This window comes from Pelecanus crispus, chromosome 7 (assembly GCF_030463565.1).
Source record: "Pelecanus crispus isolate bPelCri1 chromosome 7, bPelCri1.pri, whole genome shotgun sequence".
Lineage (NCBI taxonomy): Eukaryota > Metazoa > Chordata > Aves > Pelecaniformes > Pelecanidae > Pelecanus > Pelecanus crispus.
Window position 1 is genome coordinate 11,797,160 of NC_134649.1, and position 24,333 is coordinate 11,821,492.

At 41.7% G+C, this 24,333-nt stretch overlaps 1 protein-coding gene across 3 annotated transcripts in view; it reads right to left on the reverse strand.

The window, feature by feature from the left end:
• Positions 1–24,333, reverse strand: part of PDE8A (phosphodiesterase 8A) — a 132,686-nt gene that overhangs the window by 1,267 nt on the left and 107,086 nt on the right. For 2 of the 3 annotated variants that reach the window (XM_075713564.1, XM_075713563.1), the window contains 12 exons: positions 22,658–22,746; positions 21,321–21,372; positions 21,182–21,224; positions 20,140–20,217; positions 15,891–15,961; positions 15,079–15,243; positions 12,383–12,431; positions 11,991–12,126; positions 8,531–8,729; positions 5,520–5,737; positions 4,513–4,657; positions 651–815 (listed from right to left, as the gene is read on the reverse strand). In XM_075713564.1, coding sequence (XP_075569679.1) covers positions 651–815; positions 4,513–4,657; positions 5,520–5,737; positions 8,531–8,729; positions 11,991–12,126; positions 12,383–12,431; positions 15,079–15,243; positions 15,891–15,961; positions 20,140–20,217; positions 21,182–21,224; positions 21,321–21,372; positions 22,658–22,746 — 1,410 coding nt within the window. The remainder of the gene's footprint in view (positions 1–650; positions 816–4,512; positions 4,658–5,519; positions 5,738–8,530; positions 8,730–11,990; positions 12,127–12,382; positions 12,432–15,078; positions 15,244–15,890; positions 15,962–20,139; positions 20,218–21,181; positions 21,225–21,320; positions 21,373–22,657; positions 22,747–24,333) is intronic. The other variant, XM_075713562.1, reaches the window with a different exon arrangement.

Consider the following 24,333-nt stretch of genomic DNA (forward strand, 5'->3'; position numbering starts at 1 on the left):
CTGATTAAGTTATGACTGCTTTTGAGCTAAAAGATGCTCAACCATTTTCAATCTCTGATGGAAGCGACAATCTGTACAACTCAGAGATGGCAAAATATCTTTTTTATTTTCTTGTTCCCCCCTTGAAGTACCAAGTCCCAATTGCAGTATTTGGTCTATCATCTGTAATAATGACCCTGCCCTCTCCTTTTCCCCATCTTCCTAAAACATTTCTTCAGCACAGTGTGCTAAGGTCTTACAGCATTTCTTGGAGTGAGTGCTGCTCCCATGCTAACACAAGGACCTGATGATCCTATTCTTCAGGCATAGCCAGCATGTTGGTACACAGAAGGCACCCTTTCTCTGCCTCTTGTGATGGGAATGCATTTGCAGGCAAAACTCAAAAAGCCCAGCTCCAAACCGAACAAATTGAAAACTTAAATTTTTCAAAAACTACACTGTAGAAGTTGTCAACTTTCATCTGTCTGAAGGCATCTAGTCTTGTATCAGCATGAGTAATATCCCATCTTTTAAAATAAAAAAGTTGTTATTTTTCACATTACATAATGCAGCCTTAGATGTCCTGGGACACTGGCAGTATATGCATCCTTCTCTTCCCCTTTAAAGAGATGCTCACCTGGAATTTCAGCAGCCCATTTTAGCTGCCTTACCTGTGCAAAGTACTCCTCAGAGATGCGTCCGGCCCACTCTATACACTGTTCTATGGGTCTGCATGGATTGGAAATGTCAGCACACTTTATCAACATGCGTTTGATAAGGATACGGTTTTCAGGAGACGTGAGAACAGTTTTGATTGACTCCCCATCACCATTATTCTGTAACATTTAAGGATTAAAAACAACCCATTAGCAAGGCTCTGTGCACTTACTCAAAAGCTTTGTGTCATGGGAATGCTTTCACCAGATCCTACAGGGATCAGTCCTGCTACTGGCTACCATAGTTGATGTCCAACTGAATTTATAGGGGGATTATGAATGTTAGCCAGAGCTCTGAACTAGCACTGAGCTCCAGTTTCTGGATTCAGTCACTGTCTTTGTGACAGATCTCTTGGGCATCTTTGGGCAAGTCATCTAATCCCTCCATGCCTTATCTGACTCCTTAAAAGTGTGGAGAGGATCCATTCATCACTACACACATAGCGATGAGCACTGTGTAGGCAGAAAAGTGTAAATCTCTGCTGAAATCCAAGGATTAATTGAGTTGCACACTAGGACTGGAATAGCTGGTTTAAAAAAAAAAGGACTGACCCGAGATGCATGGTCATCCTCTGCACACAAACCTCATCAGCGTGAGCACCAATCATTCGGACAGCACTGCTACTATTAGGAGAGTCAGATCCCACATTGCCTCCCAGGCGTGCTCCTCATTCCCTTCCACTGGACCCATGTTAGCCCATCAGTCTTTGACCTGACTGAGAATTTTGCTTTCTGAGAGTTTATCAGTATTAAAGCAATATATTAGAAACATGATTCCGAACAGCCTCATCTTTCTGCTGCAAGCCTAGGAAAGTTTTCAGCCCACACACAGCTTATGTTTGGTTCCCAGGCTGCACATATAAGCACATCAACAGTACTCTTTATTTGGAGCCAGTATACAGCTAGTATGAGTAAAGGCTCTGATGATCCAGATTAGAAGCTATTTTCTGTGGAGCTCTGATGAATTAAGTTTCCGAGGACAGAGATTCAGGATTAAAATATCTTAAAAAATTACCTATAAGTACAACATTATTACTTGACTCTTTAGGGATGGGTAGGTACATAAATTTACAACACCATCTACTCAGAATAGAAACTCTTTGAAGCAAGGAATATACTAGACTTCTCTGGCACCTAACAAGGTCTTGGTCTATAGTCAGAGCAGTGAAGAAGTAACAATAATGATAATAATAATAACGTGCCACCAGTTCCTACAGTATTTTGTATGAAGAGGGAGATACAAAGCAGCAGAAACATTCTGACCTTTTATTAGGACATATTTTTCAGAAGAAAGTTCTTGTGGGGAAGAAAGTTCTTCTTAAAGGAAGAAACTGACAATAATGAATTATTATTTGGCAGTATACTGGCTCAGAAACACCAGCTCCACAGTTCTCACCAAAATGAGAATCCCAAACCAATTCTTTTCCCTCATTTTTAGATATGTGGAAGGGAAAATACAGAGGAAACAAAGTGAGGTGCATACACCTCCAAATGCATAGCAAAATTACATAAGAAAAAGCCAAAATAAAGTGATGGAAGCTCCAGAAACATAAGCATGGAAATTAAGGACAGAAAATTATTAGAGATCATTCAGTTAAGGATAGTAGAGAATATCCTGGTAGGTGAACCACGAGGAGTCAAGAAAGGATGTTCACTTCTGTGATCTGTTCAAACCAAGGGCACAGTTCTACTTGCTGGATGCGGATGTCTTGGGAATAAAATGTGCTAACTGTGCTTAGTCCCAGCATCCTGCTCAGAGTGCAGAGGTGTCTCTGCATGTCAGATGTTAGCTTCCTGTCATAGGCTTAGGTGACATCATGAAGGGAAGTGGGAGGATAAAGGATGCTGGAGCTGGAAAGGATTTTTTTCAGTTTATGAAACAAAAGAAGAAAGGAAACAAACAGAGCAGCTTCTCAGCACGGCTCTTTGAACAAATATGTATAAAAATAATAAATTAAGGAAAAAAAAAAAGTGGAACTGTCCCATTTGGAACACACGGTTGGCAGCTCAGCCTGCAAACACTACACTGAGTCACCACCATGACTGGAAACCAGGCCAGGAAACACATGCTGCCGCTGCAACCAGATATACAACCAGACTTGAAAAAGGATCTGCCAGTGTTGTTCTGCTAGTAACAAGCACAGCAAATGATTTGGTTTATCCACTCACACATTACAGGCCTTTTAATAGGAACCTGCTGAAGTGAGAAACTCCCGACCAAAAGAAGGGAAACATTTTGCTTCTTTTGTTCAATAAAAATTATATAGCCTTTGTCTTTCTTCCCATCCTTGGACAGAATTTGCTGTGAATTGCAAACGCCTTGTGCAGCAAATTATTTCCCTGCAGCCCCTGGGGCTCAGGGGTAGAATTAAACTTTTCTTTAATTTTTCTAAATGTCACTGTATTTGCTTTTACTGTCTCACTGTACAGGTCCAAGCCCTGTTCTTCAGCAGCAACAGCTATTCAGCTCTCCATAACAGGCCAGAAGAGGAGTTTGGCTCTTTGGATGGATGCTGCTGCTCAAAAAACTGCTGCATCCCAATTCTTGGGGCTGGGAGGAGGGGCTCTGCACACTGAGCCAGGCCAGTACAGAGCCCTCCAGCAGGACCAGGTGCTGTCGAGAGTTATGCACTCCACAAGGTCAGCTGGTGCACTGCACTACACCCAGCAGCAGCAGCTCCCTTGTTCTCCTCCTTGCCTCTTCACCTCCGAGGACTTAACAGCCTTTCTCCTAGTTTAGTCAGTAAAACCAGTATCCTACTGGGATTTTGGCTTCACATTCACATAGTTCTCATTAGCATCACTGGGTGCCAAGAACAAAGCTAATTCTAGCATGTACTCCTGTGGACAAATGTCCTCTCCTGCAGTTAGGCTCCAGTCTGCTCCTGATGGGTGAAATAACAAGACCTGTTCCTCTCCCACCTCCAGATAATAAAAAGACTGCCCTCCCCCATTACACACAACAGTCATAAATGTGGCTTTCTAAAAAACATGACAAGAAAACACAGAAAACCATTATAGCTCCTACAGGACATTGCCACCAATGCAAACTTTATTATAACCATTTCTGAAAATCTTCTCTTCACAAAAAACCATTCCAACAAAATTATACACTGCTCTTACTGGCAACAAAACTGCTGGTTGAAGCTGTTATTGAAACTGGTGTGGTTTTTCAGAATGAGTTCTTAACAGGCAATTTCATTGTGTCTATGGGGTTCCAGATGGCTATTGATTATGTCTATATGATACATAATGCCACCATGATCTATTTTAAAGATTAAAAAAGAAAGTAGACAGAAAACCCATGAATGCTGCCAGGCAGCGCTGAAGGCTGAGGGCCCTCATTTCCAGAGAATGCACCATATGGCAGTCAATATACCTGCCCTTATGCTGCACCACCGTGGTTCCCGTTGTGAGCGAGGGAGTAATTCAGCCCGTGTTCTGAGGCAAATCTTGGCTCCTTTGCAGATATGGCCAACAACAATGCCAAGTCTTGCCACTAGCACTCTCTCCATGGGTGTAACTGGGTTCATCAAAATGGCATTTTTAACAGGCAAATATACAGCCCAAGGTTCTGGTCCCAAGTACAGCATCATAGCACTGCAATATTAATAGGATCCAAGTGAGTCCCACTCACCCTCAAAATGTGTGATGACCATGTTAAGCAGAAGGGAGGGCCTTCAAACCCAGAGGTGAAAGACACATTTCTAGTCTCTCTTCCTCCACATTTCTGATGAATGTTCTCAGAATACCATGTGGGGATTTCCTACTGCCAAGGGTTCCCAGTCCCTGCCTAGTCATTTTAAGGAGGACTTGCAGTGTCGCTTACCCCATTTTCTTCTAGTGCTGCCAAGGGTTTATTAATGCTGTTGACAAACTTGTTGACATGCTCAAAGTGCTTTGTCATTTCTGTTGCTAAGACCATGTCAATAATGGCTTGGCGAAGGGTTCGATACTCATTCCTGTTTAAAGAAGGAAACAATTAAGAATGCTGGCTGGTTCACAAAGTGCTGCTTGCTAAAACAAGTCTAACAAAAATGCTACAGACAATTTCCTTTGAGGACAGCTGCTGGGGGAAGAAAGGACAGTAATGAAGGCTTGGGCAGCTGCATCTATGCTGGGTGAAGTACCCTTTGGCGTGCAGAGACATATGTGCTAGAGGCATAACTGGATCTCTAGGAGAAACAGTGCAAGAGCGGGGCAGAATCAGAGGCACCAGCTACTCAGGAGGGCTGCCAGGACATGCCACACCAGCGTGTTCCCAAGGCTTTTAGCACAGACACTCAGCAGCGGCTCATGCTCCAGCCAAGTTTTCAGCAATACTTTTCTGCTGTGTTTTGAGAAGGCCAAGGCAATGGTCACATCCTCACCCTAAATGCCTTTATAGGACTGGAAGAATAACAGGTCCTTCACTACCCTTCCCATTGCAACAAGGCATTTAATTTTTGACTGATGCTCTGTGACTCTTTCTATCCTTGTTCTACCCAGCAAACATCTACCCACTTAGCCATAGCTTGTCCTCTATGTCCGATGATACAAAGTGATTCTTCTAGACTTGCTAACATTAGGATTTACACTAAGTTCCTTAGATAGGGTCTGCCTTTTTATCCACAGGAGAAACTGAAACCATTGGATTACTCCTAAGTCTGTGCAGGACAGGCAGAAGCGCTCTACTGTTTTAGAAGCAAACTTCCACAAGAGCTACGGACAGTCATCCACATGGCACTGCCCTCCTCTAGGATGCTTGTTTGCATTATCTTGTATTACACAGAAGAAACTGAGAGATGCTAGTGGGCAGACAAGGACCCTGGGTTTTAAGCTTACCTCTCCATGTTTTTAAATATATTGCATTTGTCATCTCGGGTGGTGAGCTGGAAAGCCAGGGCAGCATGATGGCTCTCCAGCACTGCGGTGTCATTGTAGAGAATTGCTAGCTCACTGCCAGCATTACACAGGAAAGAATTTGTTCTTCCTGGGTGATCCACGTCATGGACTGTGGCAGCAATGAGTGCGGCAACCTCGTCAATCGGATCCAAAGTTTGCTGAAAATAGAAGGATGCTTAGTTTTCCTGGCAGACTCATTAGAAACCCTACTCTGTCCATAAGATTAAGCCAAGTTGCTGAGGAATAAAAGCCAGAACTCTGCAGATCAGTAAGGGTCAGATGTTCTAGACAGAGCAATGGAAAATTCATTATAAGCTTCACTGAACACTGCATGACTTTTTTGGCCATTTTGCGCCTCTTGAATTTTGCCTTAGCCACACCTTTGACAAAGCACATCAAATTAAACAAATGCAAAGTAATAAATTAGTTTGTGTTTTCTAACAACACAGAAACCACCTTCACTTAGAGTTAGGGTTTTTGGCTTGGAAAAAAGACCAATACTGCTAAAAATTATTCTGTTTCCACCAGACCCCTTAATTTCTTTTGGAAACTTAATGTGTCCTAATCAGATTCCACTTATGTGCTGGCTAGGTTTACAATTTGTAAGGAATGTTTCCCATATATCCAGTTCTATAATAACAGTGTCCTGGGGCTACAGCTAATACGAATTCCATGAAGAATACTTGATGGTTTACATCCACGGAAAAATTAAATGACACACTGTTCTATACTTTCTATATCAGATTCTGATTCTCTTAGCATGCTGCACTCCATGCTTTATGTCTACTTACACTGGTCATTGCTTTATGTCTAATTATATCTACCCTATAATGAAATACAGAACTGTTTGACTTTTAAGGTTTTATACTTAAGTTTTAACACTGTATTAACAGCATAAAGGAGAAAAAGCACCAAGCATCTCAGAAATAAATTGTATACATTTGGAAACTAGCCTTTATGCTGTGTTTATGCTGGCTTTTTGTGAAGGAACACAGATACAAAACAATTATATTAAAAGTGTTAATAAAATGAGAGAGACACAAGAGCAGAAATGTTCCCAGTTGAATCTGGGAGCAGGGCACATAATTTCCATTCCAATTAGCTTGAATTTAAGGTCCAAATTCTCTACTGGCTTTGACAGTACAACTCAGAATGGTCAGACTTGGTAGGTGAAAAGACAATCCCTGCTCTACTTTACACCTCCTGAAATTAATGCAGTGACTTGACTTTGATGGAGCTAGGATATTATTCACTGACGACTGTCAAGAGGGTCTTGTGGAGAACAAGAAAAGGCAAAGAATTGTTTCTACTCTAGGTTCATAGCTAGCATTGTCTGAAATACTATCTGCCATGTGTTAGCTTCTTCCTTCTTTCAGCTGCTGCTCATGGGATTCTATTTTTGTGGTATGAAGTTAGGAGAGAGAGATTCTTAGAAAAGGTTCTCCTCAGAGAGACACACTGACCAGCACTCAGTCTGGCTGAGAAAGATCTGTGCAGATGGGAAGTGGCCAGAAACTGGAGAATATCTGACCTGTAGGACCACAGCAGTGTATCTGATGCTTATTTCCTGAGTCTGACATAACAAACTTTGCAGGGATTTACAGCACCTTTACCCCCAACTTCAGGTCAAGGATTCTAACTTTGTCATCTTAACTCCTGTGGCATCGAAGTGGAAATGATTCTGAGAATACTGCTTCAATTTGGGAGGCAGAAAATTTTCCCAGGCAAGAACCGAATTCAATTTACTGAAAAAAAATCTTCTCAGTGTGAATTTGAGTAGCAGAATCTGGCCTTCTGTATTTAGGTTAAGTTGAACTCTGCACAACACAAAAGCAGCTGGGCTGTAACTTTGAAAAGATAGAGAATTTTGAACTTTGATTCTGCTCCTTCCTCTGCTGCAACATTTTTTTTCTCTTCCTATGCCTACAGAGGAATGGAAATAACATTCTGGAAAAGGAGGTGGCAGTCATGCATCTGTGGCATTGAAATGAGTCCAGATCTTGTCTGTTTTTCATAGATATTCTTGGGAAGACCAGCTAAACCTCTGGCAAATCAGAGGCTGAAAACATCCAGTGAAGTTCTATTCCCACTTGGCACATAGTATGTGTAAGTCAGCCTCTGGAGACCACGCTAATGAGCTGCAGCTCCAGGTTAAGGGACTTACTACAGTTTTAATGAGCTGTCAGAAGCTTGTTTACAGTCACAAATGTCTCAGCCAGGTGCCCATCACTAGCACTATCCTTAGGCAGGCCAATTCAGGGTAGGAATTTCTATCCAAAAATGCAACTCACAAATATGTAGTATCACTCCACTACATACACCTGCAAGCACTATTTTAATTCCCCTTCTCTGGTCTGCCCTCTGGGCATGTGAGAACAACAGTTGCTCTGATTTATTCTGGTTGTCAGTGGCTCTAATACGCCAGTGGGTGTTACGGTACAAGGAACTCCAGCAAGTAATCTTTTACAATACTCTCCTCCAATGCAGGCTCTTTAAGCCTCAAGGCATCTCGTTCAGTGGGGGATATAGCTTTGGAAGCACGAATTTACAGCCTGTATTGTCCTGGGAGTCTTCTGCAAAATGACCATCCCAAGGCATAAGAGATGGTGATTTATTACATTAAATCTGTATTTGGCATGTACCGTCAGAAAAATAATTGTGTCATTAGCTCACCTATCTGAGAATGTTTAACTATATGGTTTTGTTTTATAAGGTTTTCTTATTCTCCCATGAAGAATAGCTCAAATCCCGTAATGCTAGTATCCATTCTTCCACATATACTGTAAGAGATCCTAGAACTCACGTAAAGCAGCCCAGTTCTTTGACCTCAGAGTTACCAAACTGGTTGGCACTAGGTAGACATTTGGCTCTTGGCATCTTCTTTTGAGAGATCTTCCTTTGATCACACCTGTACTTTCCACTTACACTGTTTCTTACAAATGTGGACTCACCTTTACTCTTTCTTTAGACAAGAAATAAGCAGTGGCATGTAGTACATCTGCTGAATGAGTAGAATTATGGTAGGAGTTGGAGGAGTGGTAGTTAGCTTCCATAACTTGTAACCACGACCTCAACGTTGATTCTGAACAGTTTAGGAATTCACAGATTCCAAAGCGAGCAAATATTTTGAGACCCAGATAAACCAAAGGCCTGTGGAGAAAAATAAACACAAAGTTTTAAAACAAATGAGGTTGAAAGAATATTACACGGCATAAATAGTATGAATCTATACAGCATTTTTAACCAATGACATGTCAGATTAGGTATAAGGATTTATTACAGAATTACAATCCAGACCTGTAGAAATGTTCTGCCTACCCATCACATGCACACTTTCAGAACCATGCCAGTTCCTGACACTTCCAGGAATATTAAAAAGGCTCTATATTGCTGCTGTACTACATGTAGCAGTATTTAGGGGCCTGGGGAGTCTGTGTTGGGTAAACGTAGACTGCAGTCAAAATGAGATAAATTAGCAGGTACTAAACTCTGCTCATGAAAGGGAGGTAATCTTGCTGCTGCCACAGATAACTAGCTTGTTTACAGCTAGATTAAGTATACCAATACTCTGCAATGCTGCCATCACTATTCTTTCTGCACCGCAGATCTGCTCCATTTCTTCTACACCTACCCTTGCAGGCTTCCATTGCTCTTTGACTTTGCATGCAATAGAGGATGAGAGATGGAGGTATTCTGGAAGCAAATGACCAGGCCAGAGTATACCATTTCTAGAAGACTGTAAGGGCCAGATGAACCTTCAGGCTAACCCAGTTGGAGACCTGTTTCCAAAAATCGCCAATATCACTGTAATTCAGTACTCTTGCTTCTCCCAGGCCAAACTCCACAATTTAAACCCAGATGACTGGAAGGTGAATGAAGATCAGAACAGCAGTACAGAATATTTCTAATCTGAAAGCTGTGAAACTGCAATATATTTAATAGAGCAAATGAAAAAAAAAAAAAGTTTTAGTCCACTAGCCTTTTTTCGAACCCAGTTAATATTGCTGTTTTCTTGTCCAATACATTTTTTGCTTAAGAAGAACAGGTATAGTGGTAAAAATTTTCAAATGTGGATTCTTAGAAATAGATCTTCAACCCTGTCCTGGTTTCAGCTGGGATAGAGTTAATTTTCTTCGTAGTAGCAGGCATAGTGTTGTGTTTTGGATTTAGTAGGAGAATAATGTTGATAACACACCGATGTTTTAGTTGTTGCTAAGTACTGCTTATGCTAGTCAAGGACTTTTCAGCTTCCCATGCTCTGCCAGGCACACAAGAAACTGGGAGGGGGCACAGCCAGAATAGTTGATCCAAACTGCCCAAAGGGCTATTCCATACCATATGGCATCATGCTTAGTATAGAATCTGGGGGGAGTTGGCCGGGGAGCAGCGATCGCTGCTCGGGAACTGTCTGGGTATCGGTTGGTGGGTGGTGAGCAATTGCATTGTGCATCACTTGCTTTGTATTATTATTATTATTCCTATTATTTTTGTATTGTTATTATTATCATTACTATTTTACTTTATTTCAATTATTAAACTGTTCTTATCTCAACCCAGGAGTTTTCTCACTCTTACTCCTCCGAATCTCTCCCCCATCCTGTCGGGGTAGGGGGAGTGAGCGAGCGGCTGTGTGGTACTTAGTTGCTGGCTGAGGCTAAACCACAACAACCCTTATTTTGGCATCTCACTTTGCTGCTTGATTCCAGATGCATCAAACACTCTGATTTTTAGCTGCACCTGACAGGTGAGGTGAGGTCATTTAGAGTTGCTGAGGTCATTTAGAGTTGGATGTACATCTTTTGGCAAAAACTATCATATGTCATATACTAGAATCAAAATATACTAAAGTTAAATCCCCTTAATTCCCCCCACGTAGCACTGTCAGACAAAGGTGTCTCCAGGTTTCTGTGTCAGTGAACTGTAATGCACTAGAGCTTAGATTTAATGAATTATCTTGGCTTTACTACCATATGTCTGCTTGGACTTGAAGACAATGCTAATAACATATTCATACTTGTGATTCATTGAAGATCACTTTAATTCTCTTAATAAATGTATTACCTTTATTTAAACACAGCAGGAAGCAATCATAATTATAGTAACTTTAATAAGAGGACAGGCAACAAAGTACCTCCTTTGTCCCTTTGTGGTCTCTCCAAATCAGTAAGAACAGAAAAACCTATCTGGTGATCTCATGCATGTTGGCTATCTGGTGATCTAAGTTACTGCAATGTGCATATTAAATGTTGTAAATCACACAGACTGACTATATTTTTCCTTTTTTTTTTTAATTACTGTATCTATAGCACTTCATTAGAAATGGAAATGTAGCAAAGCAAAAAAAAAACCCTAAAGTAACTGGATGAAAATTTCTTCACTTACAATAAAACCACTTTAAAGAAGAACAAAAACATGGGTTTTTTCCACTTTTTTGGCTCATAAAACCATGGTCTAAAATAGAAATGCATATGTGTTAACTAAATGCCTGGTATCTTTCTCAGACAGTGTTTTTTAATACCTTTCAAAGCTCTAATGGATCTGTGATTTTGATGAGGCTTCAAGATAGTCAATTCATTGCAGGATCTAGCCTCCAAATTAAGTGTCTCATAGAAGCTTTAAGCTAAGACAAAGCATGACACATGAAACTAGTTACAAAGGAGAACTTTTGATAGGCATCTGAAAATAAAAAAAAGGACTTAAACAGAAAGATCAATTTACAGCCTTAGTGGGAGCATTTGCTACTAATGAAGTACAGTCTATCAAAACTTCTGATCTGCTTTTGAAAACTTCTGTGATGGAAATTGGTATGCCCTACTTTTCATCAGTAAATATTCTCCAGTTAATTTTATACATAAAATGTAGCCTGACAACATTTCAGAATAAAGACCTTCCTCTAATCCCAGAGAAAGGCATTGGGAATTCTGCTGAAAAGCTGTATTTGAACTGTTGAGGAATAAAAATTACCCAATTACATGGAGAGAAAATAAAACATGATCTGTATCAACTGATCAAATTAAGACCAGCATGTTGACTCTGTGTGTAGTTGGCCACAATTTGAATTTGAATCCCCACAAGATGACAATTTGATTTGTAGAACTTTTCTATTATTGAGAACAGAAAAGGAAGGCTTTTAAAACAATGTTGTTTTGTTATTATACCATATCAAAGACATATAATCTTCACTTATATCCACTGGGAATCTGCAGGAAATAGTGTATGATGAAACAGAAGATATTTAATGGGTTCATATACAACTAGAAATGACAACGAGAAAATTTCAAACATTTGACTTTGAATATAAAAGTAATTCCATTTTAAAAGCACAGGCAGAGAAATTAAAGAGCTGTTTACAGGATGACATTTAAGTCAGTTTTCAGCAACTTCAATTTATGAACTCTTGAGTTTACTGACCTTTTATGGGTGGCAGCCTCAAGTTCAAAGATATCAAAATCCCAGTGTTCTTCATTTTCCATTGCTTGTGTTATCCGTGGGGGTATGTCATTGAGGGAGATTGGAGAGATCAAACTGCCAGCGACCTGATGAGTTTCTGTTGAGGAATATATTTGCAGATCACTATTAATAACCTGAGATACACTTTTACTTTAAAAGTTTTCTTTTCTCTAGTAACACCTGGCAACTCTTGTTTCTATAAAGCTCAGTAATCCTGCAGAACAATGCTTATAAATAAAAATAAACCAAAACCAAGCAATGCTTATAAAAAAGAACACCTGATCACATTTCCCCTGTTTCTTAAACGTCTTAACATGTTTTAATATCTCAGTAACCACCAAATTAAAACTTACGTTTTGCTGACAATATGTATTCGTTCCCTGATAATCTTCGTAAACCATCCTGTTCAATAAAAGTTGAGAGTTAAATGCAAGGTAGTGTACAAAAGGTCTATAAGATGATGACGTCAAATAGTAGCACAATGACTTTAGAAAACCCTGACTGCAACCTGTCACAGTCATCAAAGCTGCCTCTCCCTTATTTGTGTGTACTGTTGAAGATTTGCCTGTTTTACATATAGTTCATAATGGATAAGAAACTGCAAGATAAGGGATACAATATGAACTGAGATAGGTAAAAACTCAAATTTCTCAGCTGCAGATGGAGGTCTGGAATTACAGCCTCACACCCACCTTTGTCTGGACAACACACATACAGGTTCTGGATGTGTGCCACAAACCAGACACGGTATGTCCACATAACTTCCCATCAAGCAGCAAAGGTCTGTGGTGGGAGGGAATGGATGGAGACATGCTTCTGCTCTCCTCCCCCTGGTATTGGCAGATTGCAGATCAGGTCACCTCAGCAGCATAAGAATCTCATGATTTGTTGCTGGGATTGCAGAGCAACAAATTACTCTGAGGCTTCCCTTCTATCAAAGAAGAATTATTCTCCAATTCAGTGCCTCCTAGGCTTAATTCTGGCATGATGCCTAGATGTGCAAACTGAGATGAAGGATTAAAACTAACAGAATGATATATTTAATATTTACTTTTCAGCTCATAATTCGAAATGCTGTGGCCCAAATCCTGCTTGCTTTTTTGATGTATACAGCTGTTAGTTACTGCACATGAATGTTTAGCCCATGATATAAAAGAACAATTAAAAAAAAAATCTTTCTGAATACACCTTACTAACGATGTTATGTACCCAAAGTACAGCAGAAGTAAATGCGGATGCTATATCTGAACATGCAATGTCTGCACCTAAAAGAATTGTTATATCTCATTTTTATTTTCACATTTATAAGTAAATTACTCTGGAGTTTTGTGATTTAAAAGGAAAGGGAGTTCTACTCCTATAACTGGCTCAGTGACTTTTCAATAGCACTGCTATGGCACAAATATGTAGGATACCAGATGCTGTCTATCATTTAGAATAAAAGACTTTTTTTTTAAGAGTTGAAATAGCAGGTGTAATTGTATCTGGCAAATACATCTTTGAACTCCAAATGCCCTTCCCATCATGAGTTCTGCTTGAGAGTTCAAATCCAATAACCTAATACTTGTTCCCCTACTCAGACATAACTTGTGAACATGAAATGGAATAATATGATTCTGTTTTCAACAGACCCTTTGCTGGAAAAATGCTTCTCCCAGATCATTTTAAAACTCATACTATACCATATACCTTCATGCCCTGAAATGCATTTTCTCAGCTTTTCTATTGCTCCATAAAATAGCCTTTGTTTTATTTTCACTAAGGATTTTATATTTTGCAATACTGTTACCTACATGTTCTAGGACCATGGACTGAATACAGTCAGAATGCAAATGTATGTAAGAATCAACAATCTACAAAAAGGAGAAAACAGTTGAGTTTATGGACTGTATGTATTCAGCAGAAGAAAAGATTAACTTTGAGACTCTAATGATTACATGTATCAATGTTCTTCCTATATTTTTGTAGTTAAGGGAACAATATATTTTGTCTACTAAGTAAATTCAACCCTGTATAAACCATTCAGGTCTTCATCTGGAATTTTTGAAGTCTCTTGTATGTTTCTCCTGATTAGATATTTGCCGTGGTATTTTAAAAGGCAAAAATATGTGTAAACTGTTTCGAGATTCTGATAGATACTGCAAAGGCATCTTGGTAGTTACAGCATGAAATGATAATAGCCCAGAGACATCTCTGAAAAGCTCACATCTTGTGAGCCTTTTTGCATCCAACACACTGTCAAATTTTTTCCTGAGGTAGCCTCTTAAATGCAACCTACAGACTAAGGGGAACACATATCCTTAAGGCACAGGTAACATTCATCCAAGTTCATCTAGTTATTATCAGGAGGGTCAGACTCCAGGCTCTGAAGGTTTGGGTTCAATTCTTGCTTTGCTACGTGCCCTTTGTTCAACTTCGGGTACAACGCTGCTTCTTCCAATGCCCCCAGTCCTCTTTTCGTAACATAACAACATAATACATGCCTTCTTCAGTCTTTTTCTTGCCTTTTTTATTTAAATTATGAGTTCTGTGGAGCATGATTGTGTTTTAGTACGTGAACATTCATGTTTCTAGCTCAAAGCACTCTGGTCTTTCTATAAGTCTCTACGGGTACAAATATAATCCAAGAAATATCAACAAAAATATGTATTTTGCATTCTTTTGAAAACACATTCTTTCTGTACACTGACAAGCCTCCCAAAACATGCTCTTCTAATCCTAATTAATAAATACAAGTGTCTAGCTAGCTATCTTTCTTCCTCTCCCATCTAGACATTTCTAAAATGAATCACATTGAAAAAAGAATTGGTTTTCCTTTCCATTTCTAGCAAAACTAATGCTTCAAAGGGACTGGTCAATTTTCTTCCTATTTTCAGAGCTACATTATTAATGTAGGGGGGAAAAAAGTCCACAAAAAGAGGTGTGCAGTTTTTCCTGAAAATTTGGCATTGTAGAGGCAAAGCACATGCCAGATGATAAAGATTGAGTAACTGGGAAAATCAGGCTGTGGAACATTAATCAATAGCTGTTTGTGGCAGTATGTACTTACTGTCATTAACCCTCCAACGAGGTCACTTGTATGTGGATCCTCATCTTTTGTCCCCAGTTGTGGAGAGTATAATTCAGTGGTTCTTAAAATCTCCAGAACCCGGTCTAAAGCTTCTGCAACTGGCATGGGACTGCTTTCTTGTGCAGCATTGATGATGTTTATTACCTAGTTAAATGTTAGACACATTTTGAATTTAGAAGTGATTTAAGAAAGAACAGAGACACTCATCAATTACTATGGAAAACTCATAGCAAACAAACGAGATCTACAGCTTTAATCCACATGTGGGAGAATCAAAATGAAAGGGATGTTAATAAAACACTGATGTTGGCTACTGACTCTGGGAACAAGATCGTGGCCTTAAAGACAGCAGTCTTATTAATGACTTTCCCATCGTTGAGGCACAGCCTCAAAATGTCTCTGAATGGATTTAATATAACCTTCTCCCATTTGCCTCTCTCAATTTATTAGAGCTGATTTTTGCCAAATCCTTGAATGGTTTCAGGAGGCAGTTTACAATGCGTAAGTAAGAAGGAGGAAGTCTAGTCTCTCCTTCACATAGGCAAAAGTCCTTGAAAAGGGTCATGCAATGGCTGACCACATGGAGGGCACTCGACTAAGCAGGCTTGGGAGAACTTTGTTCAGAGCATCTGGCTTTTTGGAGCTCCACCAGTGGGCAGGTGGAATTTGGGAAGAAGTTGCATCAGAGGCCAGCGTTGCCTCGCTCCTCAGTCTGGATGCTGTACAGGAGCCTTGTACCCCAGTATTCTCACGCACCACAACTGACAACAGCTAGTGAGAGTGCACATTACCTTGGTGATGGGTGCTTCAATAGTCATGGAATGTATCCTGGCCATAGAAGAGTGCCGCCTTTGTGAGCTGCCTATGTGGAAAACAAAGCAGAATTCGCATCCTGATTTCAGCGACAAATCATGACAGGAGGATTCAGCCAAGAAATCTTGATTCATTTTCTGAACTGCTTACCCTGTTGTGCCCTTCAGAGGTGATCTATTGCAGATAGCACACACATGCTTGTTATGCTGGGGACACACAGGTGCAAAGAGATGCTGGCTGAACCACTGATATCCCAGATTAGAGGTAAGTAGCCGTAACAGCCTGGCAAAATCACGGCTTTGTTTTTTTTATTTTAACTGATTAAAATATTCAATTAAAAACTCAGTTAAAAGACTATACAGATGTGTGTGTGTATAAACTGGCAGGCACAGGTAGGTAACTACTGCGCTTAAGTTATTACAGGATATATCTGCTTTTGCTGCCTGATACAACGTGACAATTCATAATGAGTCAGCTTCCAAGCTGAGGTAAATCAGTAAAGCTCTTTTGAAGTGAAGATAGCTATGCCAAATTAAAACAGCAGAGGTTCTGGCCTATTATTCATTGGAAACTGAAAAACAAATGTTTTATATCAGTTAGCAATTTTGGTTCTGTAGAGAAAAGGCCACGGTGGGATTTTTCTGGGTAATTATGTTGTGCTACCTATAAAATGCAGATACATCTCTGTTACTCTTTGTGCTGAGCAGCTCTTAAGAAGAATCAATGCTATTTTTGCTATGCTGGAGCATGATTATATTCTCACTGCCACAGACCTACTACCATGTTTGACTAGTGTATGCTGCCTAAACTGTAATGATGTATGCTTTAACAACAGTTTTGAATATATGACTCACCTATCATAGAATCATAGAATCATAGGATCGTTTAGGTTGGAAAAGACCTTCAAGATCATCCAGTCCAACCATTAACCTACACTACCAAGTCCACACTAAACCAATCAAGGGTAGACTAGACTAAACCATGTCCCGAAGTGCCACATCAACCCGTTTTTTGAACACTTCAAGTTTGGGGTGATCTAATGGAGCAAAATACAACACAGTGAAAAGAAAACAAAATCTGTAAAAGAATTCTCTTCATATTTTTATCATGATAAGAGGTAAGAAATGTAATAATTTTTTAAGTTTAGAGTTTGCCATTTGTACTTGAAAGTATCTGTGTTGAATCTCATGACGTCTTCCATGCAGGATGGTAGACGATCGCCTTCCATCCTTCACTGGTTCAAAAAAAGACTCAAAGTAGTTCAAGAGAAGAAAATGGGGCTATTTGACAAATTCATGAATTGATGACTTGCTATTTTATTCATGTGTGTGTATGTGTATATATACACATATATGCTTACCTATATTTGTATGTGTATGTACATATGTACATAAAAATTATAGAATCATTTAGGTTGGAAAAGACCTTAAAGATCATCCAGTCCAACCATTAACCTAACATTACCAAGTCCACCACTAAATCAATTAAGGGTAGAGTAATAATTTCATGTTTCCTGGCTTGGGGGCTGGATTGGTTTTTAATGAAAGTAAAAACTAGGAATCATTAAGGTTGGAAAGGACCTCTAAGATCATCAGTCCAACCATCAACCCAACACCACCATGCCACTAAACCATGTCCCAAAGTGCCACATCTACACGTTTTTTGAACACTTCCAGGGATGGTGACTCCACCACCTCTCTGGGCAGCCTGTTCCAATGCTTGACTACCCTGTCCGTGACGAAATTTTTCCTAATATCCAATCTAAACCTCCCCTGGCGCAGCTTGAGCCCATTTTCTCTCATCCTACCACTCATTACGTGGAAGAAGAGACCAACACTCACCTCACTACACCCTCCTTTCAGGCAGTTGTAGAGAGTGATAAGGTCTCCCCTCAGCCTCCTCTTCTCCAGGCTAAACAATCCCAGTTCCCTCAGCCGCTCCTCATAAGACCTGCTCTCTAGGCCCTTCACCAGCTTCGTTGCCCTTCTCTGGACACACTCCAGAACCTCAATGTCCTTCTTGTACTGAGGGGCCCAAAACTGGACACAGTATTCCAGGTGCCAGCCTCACCAGTGCCGAGTACAGGGGGACGATCACTTCCCTGATCCTGCTGGCCACACTATTCCTTACACAAGCCAGGATGCTGTTGGCCTTCTTGGCCACCTGGGCACACTGCTGGCTCATGCTCAGCCAGCTGTCAACTGGCACCCCCAGGTCCTTTTCTGCCATGCTGCTTTCCAGCCACTCTTCCCCAAGCCTGTAGCGTTGCATGGGGTTTTTGTGACCGAAGTGCAGGACCCAGCACTTGGCCTTGTTGAACCTCATACAGTTGGCCTCAGCCCATCAATCCTGCCTGTCCAGATCCCTCTGCGGGGCCATCCTACCCTTAAGCAGATCGACACTCCCACCCAGTTTGGTGTCATCTGCAAACTTACTGAGGGCACGCTCAATCCCCTCATCCAGATTGTTGATAAAGATATTAAAATTAAACAAGAGTGGCCCCAAAACAAGAGCCCTGGGGAACACTGCTTGTGACCGGTCACCAGCTAGATTTAGCTCCATTCACCACAACTCTCTGGGCTTGGCCACCCAGGCAGTTTTTTATCCAGTGAACGGTACACCTGCCTAGGCCGTGAGCCGCCAGCTTCCTTAGGAGAATGTTGTGGGAGACAGTGTCAAAGGCTTTGCTGAAGTCCAGGTAAATGACATCCACAGCCTTTCCTTCATCCACTAGGCAGGTCACTAGGTCATAGAAGGAGAACAGGTTGGTCAAGCAGGACCTGCCTTTCATGAACCCATGCTGGCTGGGCCCGATGCCCTGGCTGACCTGCACATGCCTGTTGAGCGTACTCAAGATGAACCACTCCATAATCTTCCCTGGCACCAAGGTCAGGCTGACAGGACTGTAGTTCCCCAGATCCTCTTTCTGGCCCTTCTTGTAAATGGGCATCACATTGGCAAGCCTCCAGTCATCAGGGACCTCCCCTGTTAACCAGGACTGCTGACAGATGATGGAGAGTGGCTTGGTAAGATCCTCTGCCAGCTCCCTCAGTACTCTTGTGTGAACCCCATCCAGCCCCATAGACTTGTGAGTTTCCAGGTGGCGTAGCAGGTCGTTAACTGTTTCCTCCTGGGTTATGGGGGCTTCATTCTGCTCTCCGTCCCTGTCTTCAAGCTCAGGGGGCTGAATGCCCTGGGGATAACTGGTCTGGCTATTAAAGACTGAGGCAAAGAAGGCGTTAAGTACCTCAGCCTTTTCCTCATCCTTGGTGGCAATGTTCCCCCCGCCCCGCACCACATCCAATAAAGGATGGAGATTCTCTTTGGCTCTCTTTTTGTTGTTAATGTATTTGTAGAAACATTTTTTTATTATCTCTTACAACAGTGGCCAGATTGAGTTCTAGCTGGGCTTTTGCCTTTCGATTTTCCTCTCTGCATGACCTAACGAGATCCCTGTACTCTTCTTGAGTTGCCTGGCCCTTCTTCCAAAGGCAGTAAACTCTCCTTTTTTCCCTGAGTCCCAGCAAAAGCTCCCTGTTCAGCCAGACCGGTCGTCTTCCCTGCCGGTTTGTCTTACGGCACATGGGGACAGCCTGCTCCTGCGCCTTTAAGACTTCCTTCTTGAAGAAGGCCCAGCTTTCCTGGACCCCTTTGCCCTTCAGGACTGCCTCCCATGGGACTCTCCCAACCAGTGTTCTGAACAGGCCAAAGTCTGCCCTCTGGAAGTCCATGGTAGTGGTTTTGCTGGCCCTCCTCCTTACTTCACCAAGAATTGAAAACTCTCTCATATCATGGTCACTAAGCCCAAGACAGCCTCTGACCGCGACATCTCCCATGAGTCCTTCTCCGTTTGTAAACAGCAGGTCAAGCGAGGCACCACCCCTGGTAGGCTCACTTACCAGCTGTGTCAGGAAGTTATCCTCCACACACTCCAGGAACCTCCTAGACTGTTTCCTCTCTGCTGTGTTGTATTTCCAGCAGATGTCCAGCAAGTTGAAGTCCCCCATGAGAACAAGGGCTAGCAATAGTGAGACTTCTGTCAGCCGCTTACAGAATGCTTCATCTACCTCTTCATCCTGGTTGGGTGGTCTATAACAGACTCCCAGCAGGACGTCTGCCTTGTTGGCCTTCCCCCTCATCCTTACCCATAAGCGCTTGACAACTGTTGAGCTCTATACAATCAAAATCCAAATATATGTAGAAATCGGAAAAATCCACTTAACATACCATCACTCCCTCGTGATGTTGTGGATCTGACATCTAGTGATCCTTTCCTCCTGTCTTTGTGTCTGCAAGTCTGAATATCTGTGGAGAAAATATTGCACAATGACATTAAGTTGTGCCTAAAATATATGTTAAAGGAACTGAAACTCAGAGAAAGCTTGCTAGCAGCTGAGTGACATTTACCACAATGCTTCAGCAGATGAGAACCAATGAAAGCTCCTTTTCAAACTCTCGCCCAATTACACTGTTATGAACCCAGTCATGCTCTCTGGCAGAACACACCTAAGTGTTTTTACAGAAGGGATCTAACAAAGTGGAGGGAAAATTTCCTCTCTTGACACAGTGACACAATTGTGGTTGTGAATACAACTTGTGCAACACACCTGAGTTCACTTAACTAACAACTGCCACAAAGAGCTGGTGGACCAAAGCAGACTACACACTAGCAAACTAGGCAATGTATCCTAGGTCCCTTACAGACTCACAACAGATACAACCTGTGCTACCAAGGCTACAGTTAACAAGCACCTGCAGCACAGATGCCAAGGATGTCTTAATTGAAGTGTTGATATGTGGGATGAGGGTAACTGGTAGTGTCGGTCATCCTCATTTCCACCCACATGCAAACACCCCATAATACAGTTAAAAGCAATGCAAACATACATGCCACTAGCTATAGGCCAGCCACAGCAACATCATGACTAGACAGCATCCTTCCTATTTCTAATTTTGTCACAGGGATCCACTACCTACAACTGAAATGTGACGCTGAATCCAGCAATACCACGATACCAAATTGGGGCCCTATTACTGTGTTTTCAAGGGTGGGTTGCTTTATATCACTTCTACAACAAATGAGGCAGGTAGAGAGGGCTTGTATTTATTTTCCTGCCTTTTGAGCTGGATTCCCAGCTTATCACTAACTAAATAGTACTGTTCAGACTGTCCTGTGCAACTGTGGTTTTCAGTCAGATCACTAACAACGGGCTTTATTCTTTCCCCAGGTATGTTCTCCACTTACTAGGACAGAAGAGATGTGTCATACCTGTCTGAGATTCAGCCTGAACACGTTCACATGTCTTCTCTGCCTACAATTTAGTAAGAGAAATCCAGTTAGAACTTTCCCATTATTTTGTAATATTTAGGGCTCAAACTAAACCAAGCATAGCACTATTTTCACTTACCTTATTGTTGTCATTGCACAGTCTACTAATTGACACATAGTGTCTAATCTTTCTGTAGGCAAAAAACAGTATGTTAATTCCAATCCAAACCTCAGCTCTAATCCAGTGCTGATACACAAAATGGGTAAGAGCAACAAATTAATATAGGACAAATCCTGTTCTGGCAGGAAGGCTCAACTGGGAATGGAAAAAAACCACAGTTCTGCACGTGATGGGGAATACAAAATGGAAGCATCTTTTGCAAAGATTGTCTCCTCCTCTTTCTCTCTGTTCCCCCCCCCGGCTTCTTCTGGGCTACTGTAGGATGTTTCAGGTATGATATAAATGTGAAACACACAACAGTGCATTCAAAACCTTCTATCGGATTTAGGGATAGAACAATCAAACTGAAAAGTACACCCTTGATTACCATGAAACTCTGAGCCAGCTTCAAATGGGTTTAGATTGTTCCATAAGTAGCAATGTATGTAATACATATTGGTCTTACAAGTTTGGCATCTTAAGCTGAAAATATGTTTTCACTCTATTGATGGAGAGTAGAGAACAAGAATTACTTCCAAGGATGAGATCAACCCCAAACACTTTTTTTTAGGAAGTAACTGCATGAAGAAGCTGCATTTGGCCTTTGGCCTTTCCTTCATGAAGACACACCTTTCTAAACAATTGTCTCAGCCAAGTCTGGAAGATAATGTGCCATGCTTTTAATTAATGTTCGTGTTGCCTTAGAGGGCTTTGAAACTACTGCTGGGTGCAATCTGACCCACTTTCTTCCCAATATAGTATAGAAGGACTCATCATAAATGTACCAGTAACAAACATATACCTGTGTGCTCCAAATGCTCTATTTGGAGACCAAGTGAAAGTTGCACAAAAATCAAGACGTGCTTGAATTTTGAGCAGGATCAAAGCACACAGTGCTTTGATGCATCACATAAAGGCACTCAGGAATAGCCATTAGTGGGTGAGCACGGAGGGACATAGTTCAGGTGCACAATGGAAAAGGACGTAGGTCCTGGTGGTCCCAACACAACACACAGAAAGAGAGGAGGGTGTACTTGCGCTTCAGGGAGTATTAGAAAAGTTAAGAGTCACAAGTGAACACATCTGGATCTTTGGCTCCTTTTTGGGGAGAATTAGGAGAATTTCACTTTCCCTGCACACAGCATGTGAAGTTGATTTTGCCCCAGGGAATTAAATGCAGAGGTCTGAGGCTCCCTATCTTGCATAAGTTTCCTTTAGACTCAGTAACAGGATAATCCAATGTCTGCTGAAAGCAACTGAACTCTAAACTGAGCCTTGATTCGGACCTAAATCATGGCTTTAGCTTTCATACTTACCCTCCCTGTCCGACGACAGGTAGTATCTTCACATTTTGTTGTATGCTATCTCCATTTTTCTTTTTCGCATAGTACATTCCTTGCCATTCCTGAAAGAGGAATTCAAGTGGAAGGAAGTTCACACAAAACAGGAAGAGAAGCTGTAGCTTCATACCTTTTTTCATTGAAAGCTGTCTTACAATACAAAACCAGTCAGGACTGGTTAAACTGTGCTTACCCTCAAATTCCTCCCCTGTAACTAACCTGTAGCAACCTGCATTGCTGTCAATGCAGCCTATGAGTGCCCTGATGGCAACAGCCGAACCTCAGGTGCTGTGGGAATCAGAATGACATATTGTCTTCCCAATCCTACCTCAATGGTGTTGGGGGTCACTGGGGGGAGACCTGGAAAAGACCCCCGCAAGAGCAAGAGCTCGGACCAGCCCCTGCCTGGAGCAAGAGACCCTCAGAGGCTCCAGGGGCACCTGCAGGCTCTACCAGTGCAGGGCAACCCCCTGCCCTGCCCCAGGACCACACACCCCATGGCTGGGACTGCTACACTGGCCTGCCTGACTTTCTCCCTGACTGCGCCGACTCCTCCCAGGACAGGAAGGTCAGTGAGAAACCATTATGCCGACCTGTCTGCCTTCACTTCTAGACTGCATCATCTCTCCTGCAGAGTTGGGAAGTCTTATGACTGGTTAACATTAAATATATCTGTGACTAAAAGCGCTTTGGTATCCTAGCACAATTACTTTCCACACTGTCAGTTCAGTCTCAGAAAGTGGCACAGATTTACCCTGGCTTTTTTAAAGCAAAACAGAGCCTAGCAGAATAGCTACTGGACTCTGTCTCCCTTATGCTGACTTCCCCTCTAAAAGCACTCTGGTTTCAGGATCGCATTTAAGTAAACAATTTTTGAAGTATCAGATTATCACTGCCAGTATCATTGGTTTTCGATAAAATTCATAAATGGGAAAAAAAAAAAAAAGACAGGGTGGAAACGAATTTTTCATCTTGCAGTGAGAAGTCTTTTTTTCCTCTGGAAATGAGACATTTCTTTCTAGTGCAGAGCCTCATTTTCTTTTTCAGTGAGACTCGGGAAATGTCCCTTCTCCCTTATTTAAGACATGCTTTTAAATGAAATACTGTTAAAACAACCACTTTTGTTATTTGGAGATTTTCAATCCAGAAGGCACCACCATGGTCCCAAACCACCTCCCTGCAGCAGAGCCCACACCCATGCTGGGAAGCAGGGGAGCTCCCATGCCGACGCACGCAGACATGGCTGAAGGTAGCTTCAGCACACACTGGGGCATGGGCCCCTTATCTGTTGCTCCCTCCCAACTCCCTCACCACACTGCTGCTGCTTCTCAAACTGTGCTACAAATACCACAGCAAAAACATATACCACAGCACTGACGGACCTCTCCAGGTCTCCCCTTGCATGTGGTGACTGGACTAGAGTTGCCCCCTCACAGGGCTGTTTAGGAAAACCCAGGGAAAGCAAAATTTAGGAACCCTGGGTCTCCCCGTTTCATTTCTGACAGCAGCACAGACAGCAGTAACCTTCAGAGCCAGTCTTTTGTAACCTGGCAGCTCACAAGATTTACAATCTTGCCTAAAGGTTTCCATCCCTAGAATAGTTGTTGGTGGTCTTTTAAATAGACGTGTATTTTGAGGTGGGCATCTAATAC